General features: G+C 39.0%; 1 protein-coding gene across 1 annotated transcript in view; it reads left to right on the plus strand.

The window, feature by feature from the left end:
• The window catches only part of CCDC178 (coiled-coil domain containing 178), a 193,074-nt gene that overhangs the window by 157,594 nt on the left and 19,335 nt on the right, over nt 1–16,145 (plus strand). Inside the window, exon 19 of the mRNA XM_072851284.1 lies at nt 15,672–15,806. Within this exon, the coding sequence (XP_072707385.1) occupies nt 15,672–15,806 (135 nt within the window). The remainder of the gene's footprint in view (nt 1–15,671; nt 15,807–16,145) is intronic.

Raw genomic sequence — 16,145 nt, forward strand, 5'->3', positions numbered from 1 at the left:
CAGGGACCTTGTGGCCTTAACTGGTGGTTAATACTATGCGCTACTGTATTTCAGTTCCATTTACTTGAAATCATGTGAATCCATCAGAGTAGATTTTTAAAATGGTATTAAAGTGAAGGTATGTATAATATGCCATGAGATGTGGCATGATGACAGGTAGGGTGTCTGCGGATATAAAGCTTTCTGGGAGCAGTCCCTGAAGCAAATCATATGCAGGCTTTGTCTGCAAGAGGGCAGATGGGTTAGTTTGAAATAAAACCAGAGGGTGAACTAACAGTGTTGATGATTAGATGTCTAGTGGTAGAGTTTGCTCCATAGTCCTCCTTTATTTTGCAATGTTGACATGCTTGTAGTATGGATAAAACTCCCCTCAGTCTACTATTAATTCACAGTTTCATGCTACTTAAGAAATAGTTTTTACTGTCTTTTAGGGAGTATAGGGAATGTGAGATGAAGACTTTCTAGAATTAGATTGAATATTTGTGGGACTGAGAATGGCAGTGTCAGGACAAGGAGACAGGCTAAGGATAAGCAAATGGGTTTTTTGGAGAAAAAAAAAAAAAGAGTGGTCCAGGGAGAGACTGGAGTTTTCCAGTAAGTCTGAATCAGTCTATAGAGAAATGGAAGCACCTCTGTCTATTAAGGCCACTCTGCTTTCAAAGACTGAGAAGGAATTAAAGATTCTTAAATCTCAGCTGTCATTTGCTCTCAACAACATCTATGAAAATCTTTGGGGTGGTGTTTCACCCCCTTTTAGCTCTGTCTCACATGGAATATTGTTATACTCTGCAGAAATAGTCTCCCCAAGAAATACTCTCTTCCACTGCACATGCTGATCTGTTCACAATGTGAGTCCACCCATTGCTTTGAAAAACATAGGAAAAAGACTATGAACCATATAAATAAGACTGTGTCATAATACATAGGGTCTTAAATTAACATTGCAAAAGCAACTGTAAGTCTGGCATTTCCTAACTTCTGAACATTTCTCTTTCCTTTTTATTATCCTTTTAAGGTAATTGTGTGTGATTATAAAGGCATTAACTAGATTCCTTTTTGCATCTTTCATTTATCTGGTAATCAGGAACATAATACTGAATCTATTTGTGTAATTGTGACTGTTAAGAATCTTGGTGTCGTGTTTTAACCCCAGCCGGCGACTAAGCCCCACACAGCCGCTCGCTCACTCCCCCCCGGTGAGATGGGGGAGAGAATCAGAAGGGCAAAAGTGAGACAACTCGTGGGTTGAGATAAAGACAGTTTAATAGGGAAAGCAAAAGCCATGCACGCAAGCAAAGCAAAGCAAGGAATTCATTCACTCCTTCCCATGGGCAGGCAGGTGTTCAGCCATCTCCAGGAAAGCAGGGCTCCATCACGCGTAACAGTTACTTGGGAAGACAAACGCCATCACTCTGAATGTCCCCCCCCTTCCTTCTTCTTCCCCAGCTTTATATGCTGAGCATGACGTCGTATGGTACAGAATATCCCTTTGGGCAGTTGGGGTCAGCTGTCCCAGCCGTGTCCCCTCCCAACTTCTTGTGCACCCCCAGCCTACTCGCTGGTGGGGTGGGGAGAGCAGCAGAAAAGGCCTTGACTCTGTGTAAGCACTGCTCAGCAGTAACGAAAACATCCCTGTGTTATCAACACTGTTTTCAGCACAAATCCAAAACATAGCCCCACACTAGCTACTATGAGGATGAACTGATGAAAATTAGTTTCAGATGCACGGAAGAAAATTAACTCTATCCCAGACAAAACCAGCACATTTGGAAATCAAGATAGGTGGAACCTGCCAACTAACTCATGGTTACCAAAGTCACTGACTCAGGTCATTAACGGTTTAAGGACCTCCTTGTTAAAATAGTTTAACCAAAGATGTGTTTTCTGTCCTATTTATTACTGCCGTCGGCTTTTATCTAGGAAAACTGCTATTTGAAAGGGTTTATACAGACTGCATTTCAAAGAAGGATTACAAAGCCCAAAGTTCTTGACAAACATAGTGAAAATCAATCTGAAGCTTACATGCTAGTAATGACTTCCTTGTTTTCATGCACGCTTGAATTTTCATCAGTTCTGGAGAATTTTTCATGAGTTAGAAAAAGATGACTATACAGTTGTAATCCTTGCTAAGACGAAAAGTGAACATAGACACCAATTTTAAGGTAAGGTCCATTAAATACATACATCTTTGGAAGCAATGTTCAACAATTTTTGTCAGATCTTTTTATTTTAATGCTTTCTATTTAACATATTTGCCTTGTAAATATAATACCTGTATAGTAAGGGCTGTAATTGGTATATGTAAAACCTTTTTGATCAAATCATATTTAAGATGATTGTGTTTAAGAAACACACCTAACTAAGTGATAGTAACAAATAAGTGAAAATCTGCCAGCAACATTAATGAAACAAAAACCGAGGTGACTATTTAACATCTTGGGTTCAATTAATTGCTCACTGATAGAAACTCAGTTTTCAGCGCAGCTCTGCTCGGAGTGGGAAAGAGATGCCAAATTCCCCTTGCTAGGCTGGGACCTGTGACTCCAGCACGGTTCCTCCAGACACACTGCCTGAGGTCTAGGTAGCCTGACTGCGCCTGTGTGTGTCCCCAGTAACAGAGACTGTGGTCCCAGTTCTGTGGTGGGGGACTCTGGTGGCTTACAGAAGAGCCAGGCACTTGGCACCTGGAGGTCCTGAGGTGCTCCCCGAAATCTGGGGCACAGGTCCTGAGGCCTTGTGCCGTTGGGGCCAAGAATGTCAGTGTTTTAAAAGTCTGCAATTTCAGGGCAGTCAGCCTTGCCAGTGTTAATAGGCTCCCTGTTGTGGTGCTAGGGGATGAGGCATGGATCTATCTGGGCTACAGCCTGGCCTCCTAGGACTTCCAGTTTCCTTGCTGCAACGTAAAAATGACAAATCCTAGGGGCCATTGCAGTTGCTGAGCAACTTTGACTTTAATTGCTGTTAATTCCACTAGCATTGTTGCTTTTGCGGTTTTACTTTTCTCATAAATTGAAAATATGGTTGTTGTCTTTGACTGTCTTCGCTATTCACTTCACTGTTTGGCTCTTCCCCTTTTCCTGAAAGCAGGGTGTGAAATAGAAGATTCAGCTCTGGTTGTTTCAGGCTTCGTCCCTGCTCTGGAACAAGGGCACACCCAGCTCTGATTTGTGGGTGCACATCCTGGCTATTTCCCCACTCAGCAACAGGACAAGACCCACATGCGCATCAGCTGTATGAAGGCCCTGAATTTCATTGTGCTGGAAACTGCTGCATGCTGTCAGGGAGGAAAATGTGTTGTGCTTCTAGGGGTCCTCCAGATGAGCGGACCAGGGGAGTGCCAAGTAGCACTCATAGCCTGCAGGTGAAAAATGCGTAGGTGAATCTTACAATTGCTGCTTCCAGGAAACAAGAATGCCCACAAGTAATATTTTTTTTTCCTTTAGAAATGGATGCAGTGGCTGGAAACTTCCTAATGTATCAGGAAGTGAAAAGTTATTTAGCTTTTGCATTAAATTTGTAAGTGACAAGCAGAATATGATCCTGTGATTGAAGTTTTTATCAGGGACTATAGCAGAGACCTTATCTTATTGCTACATAGAGTACTGCTTTATCATTATGAAATATAATAAATAATTTACAATAGCATTACAATCTAATTGATGGCTGCCAATCTCTGGATGGTGTTGAGGAGGAAAAGTGAGGGAAATACGACACACACATGGAAACAACAAAATTCAGCTTGAGTAAAAGTTTAGAAGTAAAAGCATGGAGAATTGTTAAAGAACATTTGAGCAATGAAATGACTAAATAAAGACAAAATAATGAAATCTAGGAGTGCATAAATTAGTCTCTTGGCTATAAAAACAGCACTGTTGAAACCTATGCTGTTGTAGTTGACTCAGCGCTGATTACCAGCATGGTGTATCCTTATTAGCCATCTTGTGTGCCATACCACAAGTTCTTTGTGGTCCATGTCCATTTGAATCTGTCCTGCTATCTGTGGCAGTTTTGTTGAAGAAAAACAATTGCAGTTTGTGTGCATACACAGTTTTGCTTTATTCCATTGATACTTAGAATATTCTGCCCTATGCAAAGTCCACAACACACTAGAAGAGACACAGACTACACTTTGAAATTCAGACTGTAAACGCAATAGCAGACCATCTGCTTACTGACTGAGTTCTCTAAATTTGAAGGGGGGAAGATATTGTGGAGTGTAGAAGAGCAGGTAGAACAACAAAAGTTAAGAAACCTTTGTTTGTTTACTCATATGCTTTAAAGAGTTGCTACAAATAATGTATTTGGGAGTTTTTCCAACAGTATTCTTTCCATATTTTTATTTCTTTATAAAATATTGAGGTGGGAATATTGCAGATTGAAATAGAGCTGCACTGTCAAAGTGGAGAATTCTCATTCCTGCCTTCTCAGACATTTGCTTTCTTATTTCTTGTTCTTAATTTTCTTCTTCATCTTTCTTCATCTTTCTTCTTCCTCTCTTTCATCTTTCTTCTTCTGAAAACTGGAAGAAGGAAGTACAATGAATCAGTGCTTTTGAAATATCATTCAAACTTCTCCTTTACATTAGGTCCTAACCTACATCACATTATCTGAGTCTACATGGCACCTGTGGTATTTCTTATAATTTGAGACTTTCGTATGAATGACTTACTGAGTGACTTAATTACTGACAGTGTGTGACTTCATTTAGCCTTTTCCTTCTGCTCACATTGTGCTTCCTACAGAAATGTGGCTGAATCCCTAAGCCCTTCTGAGGACAAAGGGTTCTGGCAAGACCTGCAATATTTTATTCCAATTATCTTAATGGCTAGTTAATACAATACATATTATGACAGACTGAAGCTAAGTATCTAACTAACTGTAAACTCCATTCTGTGAACACCATTTTAATTTCTGCCTTCCCTGTAATATTCATTTTTGCAATACAATGTCCATCCTGACTGAAGACAGGCAGATAATGGTGGTGGGAAAATACAGTCAAATCCTAACAAGGACTGCCTGTTTGAGTGCTATGTTCTTAGATCAGAAAATTAAGTAACTCTTTAGAGGTCTCAGTGAGAATGCTACCAAGAATCGTACAGGATAAGTGACTGTACTGAGAAGCTGACGTGTAGATGTGGTGGGTATGGGAATCAGACTCTTTGAAACCTCGAAAGATGCTTATGTTTAGAAAGCAAGAAAGGGCATTCTGTCACCTTATGTTGGCCTCTGGGTCAAGTAAGAAGGAAAGCAGCTGTCTAGCCTAAAGATGTAAATCAGAGCTAGATTCTGTGTCAGGAAGAGGGTGACTAGGGTGAAGAATTTTCATGCTGTTTCTGAAATCTAATCTCTGGTGCTAGATAAGAAGAAAAGGGTGTTTGGTTAGACTAAGGAAGTCAAATTCAAGTTAGTTGATGACTTAACGACTTCAGTTCATGAGTCTCAAGATATCCCTTTTTCCCTTCACAGTGTAGCTCCTAACCTGACATACTGTAATACCCTCTAGCCACATATATTTTTCCTATCTTCCCCTACTTGTTGAAGTTGGACCCCTTCCAACCTTCATGTTCCCTTCCTAATCCCATCCTGCCCATGAATTCTTATAATTTATGAATTCAGTACTTATTGTTTATGAAGAGCATGTGTGCATCTGGCTCTTTCCAAGACACTTTCAACAGGAAGCTCAAGATACTGTCGGCCATGAAGGCAACATCTAGTCTGCAAAATAAAAGAGGATTAGGGACCTAGCTTGACCTGCTCTGTAGTCCTCCACACTGTATATTTATGGTACCATGTCCTGTTTTGGCTTGTGCTAGCTAGCACTTTCCAAGAGAAGGCCTAACACGAGTCGAGGAATAACATGCACCAGGGACTGCTTCAAGCAGGGAACGTGGATGGGACAGCACCAGCTTTAGTTCCCTCAGCACAATACAGTATTCCACCAGTATCCTAAGAGGCTTTGCCATACCCAAGGGTATGCAACACCTACTCTCTGTTTTCTCTTCATAGGCTGAAACACAGCCTTCAAATTAATTCAGTCATTCATCCAGTAACCCCTCCTCCCCCTAAAATGCTGTTTGCATCTTAGGGCAGTGAGGCTATCACACAAGACTGAGAAGTGGTAGTGGAGTACATAGTGTGGACAAAGCAAGCCTGTGCCACTTAGCCTTACTGCCACAGAATGGTTCCTAGCTCTGTTTATTTAACGATATGAAAGTAGCCCCAGGGGTTGAGAAACAATGTGCATCTCTAAGATGCAGTCAGCCATCAGCACAGAGGTAACATCTGGCAAGAAGTTATGCACATCTTAATTGGCCAGCTGTTCTTCTGATTGATTCATTGCCTTCCAGGAAGCACACTTACCTCTCTGTGCTCAAGTTGGCCCTGCAGAATATCCAGCCTCTGGGCTGCTTTCACTGTCTGGGCAGCGTATTGTGCAAACCCATGTGGGAAATTCCTGTGCAAAGACTGGCTTTGCTCAGCTGAAGGCCATGTCATTCCTCAAATGGTTAACTGAAAGTCAAGTTTCTGTCACAGCTAAAAGGATGCTGGTGGGGATTCAGCCAAGTATCCAGGAGCACGTGCAACTGTGGAGGTGCCCGTTGTGTGACCTGGGCTATTGCGGCACACGGTCATGCTGCACAAAGCCTGGGAATAGGCTGGTGACTAACAGCTCTGGTGAGATTGTAGCCAGGTGCCAAAGGCCTCAAAACACAAAGGAAATGGCATTACTGTCTGGTCACAACAGGCTGGTTTGTGGCCAGAGAGCAAGATGGGTTTGATTTATGATCCTTGAGTTCTCATGAAGTTATAGGAAATAACTGATAAATGTTTGTCATCTAGAAAAAAAATGAAATTTCTTCCTTTGAATTTCATTTTACTATTTTGCAATAATCATGAGATACTTTAGATGAATCAGAAGCAACTGCTTAATAGAAAAGTTTATCATCATAATATTTGATGTTCCTTAGTCAAGACAGGCAGGGTGCTATCTGTATTCTGCTACAACTGAAGTACTTTTGGTGATTAACCTTAGTGTATTTTAAAGGTAGCAAAGGCAGCATGAATTCACCTTTCACAAAGATGGAGCTTATCTTAGACCTCACTATTAAATTGTTTGGGAAAGTAGTATAACATATTCGTATTCATGTTAGTTTATTAGTTTTATTTTTAAGATTACAAGCTCATGAAAAAAATTCTCAACAACACTAAATGTCAAAAGAGTGCTAGTTTACTTTTTGAAAAATGTGTTAACAATTATACTCCAGAAATCCTTTAGGAGGGGACAGAGGATGAGATATGGTATTTTATTGTGCAATTTCTTCTTTTCAGAGTAAGCAGTAGAGTCTGTAAAAGGAATGATTAGAGATTATGGCTGCTTTAACAGGAGAAATTAATGGCAAGGTCAGGAATTTCTTTGGAGAAATCTTGTTTACTTGCAGGGTTTTGACACTTCAGTGTGTGCTGTCTGACATGTTCCGCTAATGGCCTTGTGCAGATACCAAATAAAAGTTGGGAAAAGTTGTAGGCTTCTGCAGATGAGAGCTTTGGAGGTAAAAAAACCTTAAAAAGTGTAAACCTTTGGTTTGGAGTAAGTGGAATTATCTGCACCTTTTCAAGATGTTTCCATTCATTGCTTCAGGCTCCTGGGAATGAAATAGCAGTATTTGATTATCAGTGTTACTAAATGATATAGAGAGAGCCATCTGGATAAGTACAGATATATTTTCCTTGTATAGCAGTAGAAATTGGCAAGTATAAAAACCTTTGAGGAAAGAATAACATCACATGCATTCTATATCTACTCAGTATCAAACTCTAGGCTACATTTTCAGGAACCTAATATAGAAAGCACACTTTTCATTTTCAGATTGGTATTAAAAATGCCTCTAGTAAGTAGCCACAGTAAGCAGAAAGATACCCTGATCTTACTCTATTGTCTCTTTTCCTTATTTTTTTCCTGACAGCAGTTAAAAATCATAATACCAGTCTTTAATTTTTTTCTTCCTCTATTAACCGATGTTTTTGTCTGCATTCACCAATATTTTTAGTAGAAGATTGCACTCTGATTTTTTGAGGCTTTTCTTTGTTTGTTTTTCAGTGGATCTTGAAATACAGTTTTCCTTTTTTAAAATTTAACGTTGCTAATCTGCTTACCAAAGCATTCACAACTGGAATAAGGTCAAAAAACAAGTGCATCTTTTCATGTATACTTGCACATCAGCTGAGATTTGTTTTTTTCATGAGGCTTTTACTCATTTTTAAAGTATATCCAGTCTGTTGACAAAAGAGCTTTATTTAAATGAGCTATGTAATCTTTACCAGCAGTCTGTGGAGCAGATTTGACAATAAAGAAATATCTCATTACCTAGGAGCTTTCTATATTGTACAGGTGTAACTTGGTAGTTGAATAGTATAAAAAGATAAATATTAACTGGATTTTGCTAATAAATCTGCCATTCTTACAGCGCCAAAATCTGTAGAGTTGTTGTAATTGCCGTTGTTTGAGTTGTAACAATGAATGGAACTGATAAGGCTTATGTCATTTACATAGAATTTAGCATTCACAGCGCACTGTTGAATTAATATGACACACACATTGGGTCCTCTGATATAAGATTAGCATCATTTGAAAATAGAGAAAGTGTAGATTTAGAAGTGACATATTAGTCTCTGTTCAACATGTAATGGTAATTTGCTTTAGGTCTGAAAATCATAGTAGGTTACTACTGACAGCAGTGACTAGTAGTTAATACTTCTTCCGTTAGTTTCATTTTGGTTTGCTACATTTTGTAATAAACTGATGTCTCAAGAGGGACTACTGCAGAATTACAAAATAATATTATGTTGAATCCAGAAGGTCAGGTACCAGTTATATCAGTGCCAGTCAAGAATGGTGTTGAAAGAGTTATATTCACTGAATGTAAAACAGCGTCGTGTTTTAATAAAAGAAATCAGTGAAATAATCTGTTTCCTGTACTGTGAACACCATAGAATAACTATGGTTTTAGCTGCCTAACATAGCAACCAGATGCCTAAAGCCTTTTGCAGATCTAGCCCTGGTACTGTAATGTCAGAAATATACCCTTCTTCATGGCAAACTACGATTTCAAGTCTTCCCAGTGTCTTCACTTGAATCTGTCATTGCTAATCAGCTCTAGAAATTAAAGACTTAAATTGGATGCCCCCCCAAAAAAGAGAGAGCACAAAATTCCCAGTTATCTCTGAAAAGCTGAGATTAAATGATTTGGTCAATGTGCCAGGGGTTCAGTGTGGCAGAAATATGAATATAATGGATTTCTGCAGGGTTACTTTCAGGAGCCTTGATCATTACAGTGGACTTTGTCTTCCATCATTCTCTGCCTTCTTCACAGCGTGAACCTGATTCATGCTCAGATATGATTGCAGGTGTACGTAAGCTTTCCAAGTGTTTTTGAGAACTGATGATGTATTATTTTATGATGTTCCTTACTATGACTATGTCTAACTCATTCATGTTCACCTGAGCTGAATCCGGCCTATTGTTTACTAAGATTTCTGCCCAACTTCACCTTACATCCTGTATGATATTACATTGCAAACCTTTTCTCTTGCAGGAGGGAGGGAAGAGATCTTTTTTCTCTGAATAATTCTATGAGGTTTGTTTAAAAGGTGGGATCTAGTGCTCCATTTCTCTGTGATATGATCATTGCTGTCTGCCTTGACATTTTTTAGCTTCTGGATTGCTGTGTGTATTGCTGACATCTCAACTGGTTATTGTTAATGTTAAATGGTTTAGGTTCATAATATTTCATCAAAATATGGTATTAATGGTGGGCTGAGTCTAGTGAGACTTCTTGGAAATGCTCTGCCCATCTGTTTCTCTCATCTGCCTCAGCTACGTATATTTTCCGTTCTTGCTGCTGCTTAGTCCATTTCTTCTTCATTTTAATATCCACAAATGGGTTTAGTCACCTGGTAGGTAGCTCTACCTACCGTAGCTGCAACATCATCTTCAGCTGCTAGTTCTTTTAAATGTCTCAATTTGTGTTTCCTTAGGTTGTTTTCAGTCTGGAATCAACCTTTGTTCAGAGTAGCTATGTCTCTAAGTCTCTGTAATCAGAGAAATTTCCATTCCTTGAGCTGTGTGGCTGAGTTTGCTTCCTACTTTTCAGGCTGTTTCTGAAGGAAGCTTTAGGAAAGGAAGAGGAAATTTCAGTTGGTACTTGAAGGAAAACTCACAAAATCAGTTTTTTTCTGGTAAAATATTATTGCACTGGCAATTAATATTCCATTTTTATGGTCTAGGTTTGGATCTCCTTGTTTGATGTTACTGTATCCTAACATAGCTGTATAAGCCTACAGTAGACTATGACAGTTAGAATTGCACCAGTTTTGATTAACAGCTGGATTTCTTAATCACAAGTTGGCATCCTTAACACAGACTTCACAGTTTGATCCAAATGTACCTTCCAATTTTCACAAAGACTTTTTTTCCTCTGGGTTTGCTGAGCACCAATAGATGGATGTTTACACTGATACACAGATAGGCACATTGTTGTCAGTGATAAATCTCATCTTGGACCAAAATAAGAGACATTATAGAGAAAATCAAGTTTCAGTGCTGTATTCCTGATCTAATGTATGACAGATTGCTTTGTGAAGATGGTTTATGTGCAGGGTTGAGTTATACAGAGATAAGCATTCTTGCTTGCTTGGCAAGGCTGGTATGTAAAGAATCTGATCAACTGTAGGACCAGTGAGAGGCTCAAGAATGCTTACAGAGGGCAATATTTTTAAAACTTTTGGTTGATAACAATGGAAAAATTTACTAGTGGCTATCTGCAGTCAATAGCTTTCCAAAGACTTACAGTTTTCACCAGATTATTTTTATGAAAAAGTCATATCACATACGAAAATGCTGTCCCCTTTGAAATGTGAGTCCCCTTTGCATACTGCATCTAGTAAAAGAAACATCAGTATAATTTTGTAACAGGAGCAGAATAATGTATTTTGCCCAGAATACCTCACAAAAGAAGCAAACTGCTTGGGCTATCCAAACAAATTCAGCCTGAGGCAAACACCTGCCATGCACATTTTTAGATCAAATGTTTAAAGTTTGGCAAAATTTAAAGTGAATCTTCTTTTGAGACAAGCAGTATCCTAGTTCTGCCTATAATAATATCTACTACCTTATATATGATCCAGAACCTTGCAGTTTTACTGGATCGGACACCTTAGAAGTAAGTATGTGTTCTAAATGCAGAATACAATTGTCTTATGCATAATTATAATTTTGGAAAATAAAATGAAACTTTATTCATAGAGGGTCTGACTCTTTGCAGTCTCAGGTGTAAAATAGGAACAGTTATATTCAGATTGGTTGAATTCCACTAATTAGAAACAGCAGAGAGGAGCATTAGGTTTGTAATCATAACCCAATATGGTAATTGAAGCAGTCCGAGTAGTATGTTATTGACTGAGAAAAAGCATCATGACTGAGTTCCATGTGCTCTTCACTTTGTATTCTTAATGGGGCCACATGCCGTTTGATGTTTAATCAACTAAACACCCCTAGTTTTGGCTCCATTGTCAAATATGTCTGTAATCTGCCTTGGCCTAGTCCTACGCAGCTAGGCTGTGTAACAAAAGATAAGCAGGTGAAAATTTTTGGTTCCTGTGAACGGCCAGGCAACAAAAGTAAAAAGCATTCTAGTCTAAATAAGATACTGTTTCTTCTGTCTGTGTGGGATTTTCTTTCAATTTACCTTTTGTTTACTGTATAGAAAATCCAAATATTGTGATAGCCTTAGTTAATGAGGACCTAGAAACAATACCACTGGAATAATGAATTGGGCTTGAATAGGCCTCAACTTCAAATAGAATCATATGCTTTTTATCCCAGTTTCATCCCGTAAATAAGAAATTACAGATTAAAATATTAGCTTAATTTCCATCATATTACTGCAAATCAGGCATGAATTTAATGAAGTATCTTGATTTATCATAACAAAAATCTTAAAGGTGAGAACAGAATAAGGTACCCTGAATCATAAGCTTCCTCTCTAGTAAGATAGCAATGGCAGCTAATTCACACCTCCTTTTCCCAAATTTACACTGATATTATTGGTGATATTAGTACCATATACAAACAAGGAATTAAACAAATATAGAGCCATATGCTGGGAGGCACAGAGGGGATCCACAACACAAGTAAAGGAGAATGACAGTGAAGCCCCAAAGTAGCAGCATGGCAAGGCCAACTCCTTGACAGCGTCATTCGTTCTCCCCAGCAGCTCACAAAGGTGCCTCTCCAGCTCATCATCTCCTCGTTTTGTAGGATGAGGACTGGGAGAAGTCACTTGCTGCAGAAATTGTCCCCTCTCAGCAAAAAGCCCCCTACACCTCTTTGAAAGCTATTGCTCCTTCTTGCAGGATGAATTTTGTTTTGATGCTTGCAGAAGCGCCTACAGTCCCTTTAATGGAAGGTTGTTTTGTGGGGACTAACAGCAGACCTGCATCAGCTGCAGCCATGGCAGGTGCAAGAATGACAGAAACAAGGATCCTGGTGCTTCCTTTCCTTTTGAATCCCCAAAATTTGGAGCTAGCTTGTCTTTTTGTTTCCTTTTTCCTTCAGTCCTGCTCCTACAGCAAAGTGAACGTCAGAAACAAAGTGAATCTCATATAAATATTTGCCTATGGTATATATTCCTACACCTTGACCACTGGAGATGCTGTTACCTTCTCTGTCAGCATTTGGCTCAATGTGTTGAGAATACTTAGGAAGCAGCACGTTTCTCAAATAGTGGAGAAAAAGCAATGAAAAATGAAGGAGTTAGCAATAATGTCATGTATGCATCTCATGCCTGCCATGCCTTCTTGTCTCTACATGTGATCAAAATTTAAAAGATAAGGAAAAGCAAATAACTATATGTCTATTATATGACCGAGAAGAGGATCTAAGGGAAAAGTATCAGTGCCTGTAGGGATAGAGAGATCATGGCAAAACCTATGAAATCTACAGGCTGCTTTTGGGCTAGAAGTGCTCTTTAGCTAGATTACTCGGGATTTTTCTGCTTTAAATTGTTCCCTCAGCTAAGGATCTGCAGTCAACTCAGGAGATTGCATGGCCCCTCCTAGGTTAGTGGGTCCCTCAGTTTATTCTAAGCTTGCCGGTAACATTATTTGATCAAGCTGTTACTTTCTCACAGACATGTGTTTCTGATTGTGTGCATAAATGTTATTTATGTTGCAATTAATATTGTAAAATTAATAAATATTGGGTTTAGGCTCCATTATGCTAGGCACAATAAAATGTATTCAAAATACGAGATGCATTAGATGCAGGGATACTTACAATAGTAACAGCAGCTATCATGGACTTGTAATTTCCAAGTGTTTAGTCAGTTCTTTGAAATGAGAAACATTAGTGAAGGTCGTATTGGACACCAGCCATTATAAACTGTCAGTTTCTTAATAAATATTAAAGCAATTTTCAAAGAGCCAAACCTCAAAAGTTTTTGAATGTCTTTTGATTCTCTCAAGACAAAAAACTGGATAGCAGTTGAACAGGATAGCCACTGATCCCTTTCACCATTCACTGACAAATCCTTTCACGTGCTCTCCCAACTGCCATTAGCCAAATCATGACACCATATCTTGCAGTTATTTTACCTTTTTACAAACAAGGGAATTTGGATAATCCAAAAAATAGTTTTCTACTTAATTTGTTTTTCTAGGGCTTAAGTAGGTCGTTTTATTAAAATGTCATAAGTTGTTATGTTTTTCTCCTCTCTCACTTGCATTCTTTTTCAGACTCCAGAATGGTATCAAACAACATGAGATTTGAAAATAGTTGAATTAACAGCAGACCTGCAGAAAGAGATAGATTTCAGGGGAAAAAAATTCTTAAAATAGAAGGAAAGGAGCAGTGGTACTTAGAAAAGGTTCTTCAAACTGGAAAACATATTCCTCTTTGGGTTCATGTTTTGGCTGTGATTCAGATTGACATTTTTATATTTTTCCATTGAGTTTGTCTACCTTCCCTCATGTTATTTTTAATATACAGTAGCAGGACTCAAAAAAATTATGTACAAAGATCTGTTTTAATATTTTACAGCCTCACTTACAAAGATGCAGAGTACTACCAGCTTCCATAGAATCTAATGGGACTTGTGGAAAGTCAGTATCTCTGAAAAGCAGGCCATTAATTTTGAAAATGTGCATTAATTACTCTAGGCTGTAATAGCTCACTTGATATTACTATAATCTACATTCTTTTGAAAAAGTGTATTTTTCACCTGATACACTGCGCTTGCTCCTAAAGAGCAGTCATATCTTATCATGTAAAAGCTTCTTTATAACTGATCCAATTATTGACCTGTGGCATTGACCTTAATGAAATGTAATATTTCCAAAGGAATGGTACAATCCATTGTGTTAATCTGGTTGACAGGCATACTCTTGAAGGCCTCATGCTAACAATAGCTATGGAATTTATTGAAATAATTAACTTGATGAAACACAAAACCGTGTATTTCCACTAAGCAATAATTTAGGTGGTTTAAATTTCCATTTTCTAACTTGCGACTAGTCTAGAGTATGCAGCAATGTGTGCAGAATTTACCGAAACCCACAGTCATTTTCCAGAAACATTCTGTGTTGGTAGATTTTCAGATCTCATGAAAACATTTTTCTTCTAGACTGAGACCTGCCACACCGTGTTTATGAGTTCCAAATACCTGCAGACTAAGGAAAAACGGATACCAGTCTTAACTGTAGATTGTAACAATAATTACTGTTAGCAAATAGCAAAAGCCTATCCGGTAAGCACTCGCCCTTTGAATTGTTTCAGTTAGGATCCTTTGCACCGAATGCGGTTCCTGGGGTGTTATCTTTTCTATACATCTATACAAAATCCTTTTTTTAAGTAGTGTCACTCTCAGCTGCCGCATTCAGTGCAATTTAGTGCTGTTAGATGCTTTCATGTCACATGGTTATAGCTAGGTAGATTAATAGGAACTTCTATCTGGAAATTTCTTTCCTGTTATTGTTCTCCCTGAGCAGTTGATGGCTAAGTTAATTCTCTTTAGTTTTGTCATGCACTAAAGCACACATTGCCAAGCTATGATAAGCTTTACACAGGGAAAAAAAAAGCCCTTGTGTCCATCAAAGTCTTAAACTTGCATTTTAAACTTTGGCCTGACCTGATGTGCCATTCAAAAAGCTTCAAAAGATTATTTTTTTAAGAAAGGTTCAATATGTCCCGAGGCTATCGGTTTTGAGTTAAACTGGGTGAAGTAGAAATATTTTACTCATCAGCTTTGCAGTCACAGAGTTTGCCTCAGCTAGAACAAAACTGCTGAGGCATTTAGAGAAAATTAACCCCCCATCCTGGCAGCCAGATGTGACTGGTTTCTGATGAATGCACATGAGTGGGCTGAAAAACCAAGAGACTGTGAAATTCCTGTCAGGTCCGTACCGCGCAGAATGGGCTATTGACTGCTTTCTATATTTCCCTCCATCATTCTTCTTGAACGCTGCCATTAATTTCCTCTCCTCCTCTGACTTGGGAATTTAATGTTTTTTTTCCTTTTTTTTTCCCCTCCTCCCCCCCTCCCCCTTCTTGCCTCTCCCCCCTGCCCCGACCCCCGTTCCCCTTCCCGTTCCTGTTGGCGTTGGCGTTGGCGTCCCAGCTGCGGGCGCTGCAGAGGCGGCAGCGCGGGGCGCTGGCAGCGCGGTGGAGGCGGCGTGGCCTCTCCATCCAGGCTGGGCTGGCGAGGATCCAGGCAGCCTCTCAGGAGAACGCTCAGAAAATATTAGCTGTGCAGGTAGGTGATTGCAGGGAAGTCGGAAAGATCATTCTGATCTAGATTGAAAAGCAAATGATGGGTAGTGTGATGAAGCATTAAAACCATATCCCATCAGAGTTTTATAAATTTTTAACCTCTTTAATAAACTGGAATTGCATGAAGGATGAATTCAGTAAGTTAGCACATATACCATGCGTAGTTTGAAAAAAAGGGGGAGATTAGATTTATTTCTCACAAACCTTTGCAAAGATTATTACAAATACATTGGATATAAACATTTGAAACGTAGAGCGGCATTAGGATTGCTGCTCCGTTGTTTTAGAAGATGTTATTGTGTCCTGTTTTGTGCAAATATTA

Source organism: Ciconia boyciana, chromosome 2 (assembly GCF_034638445.1).
Source record: "Ciconia boyciana chromosome 2, ASM3463844v1, whole genome shotgun sequence".
Taxonomy (NCBI): Eukaryota; Metazoa; Chordata; class Aves; order Ciconiiformes; family Ciconiidae; genus Ciconia; species Ciconia boyciana.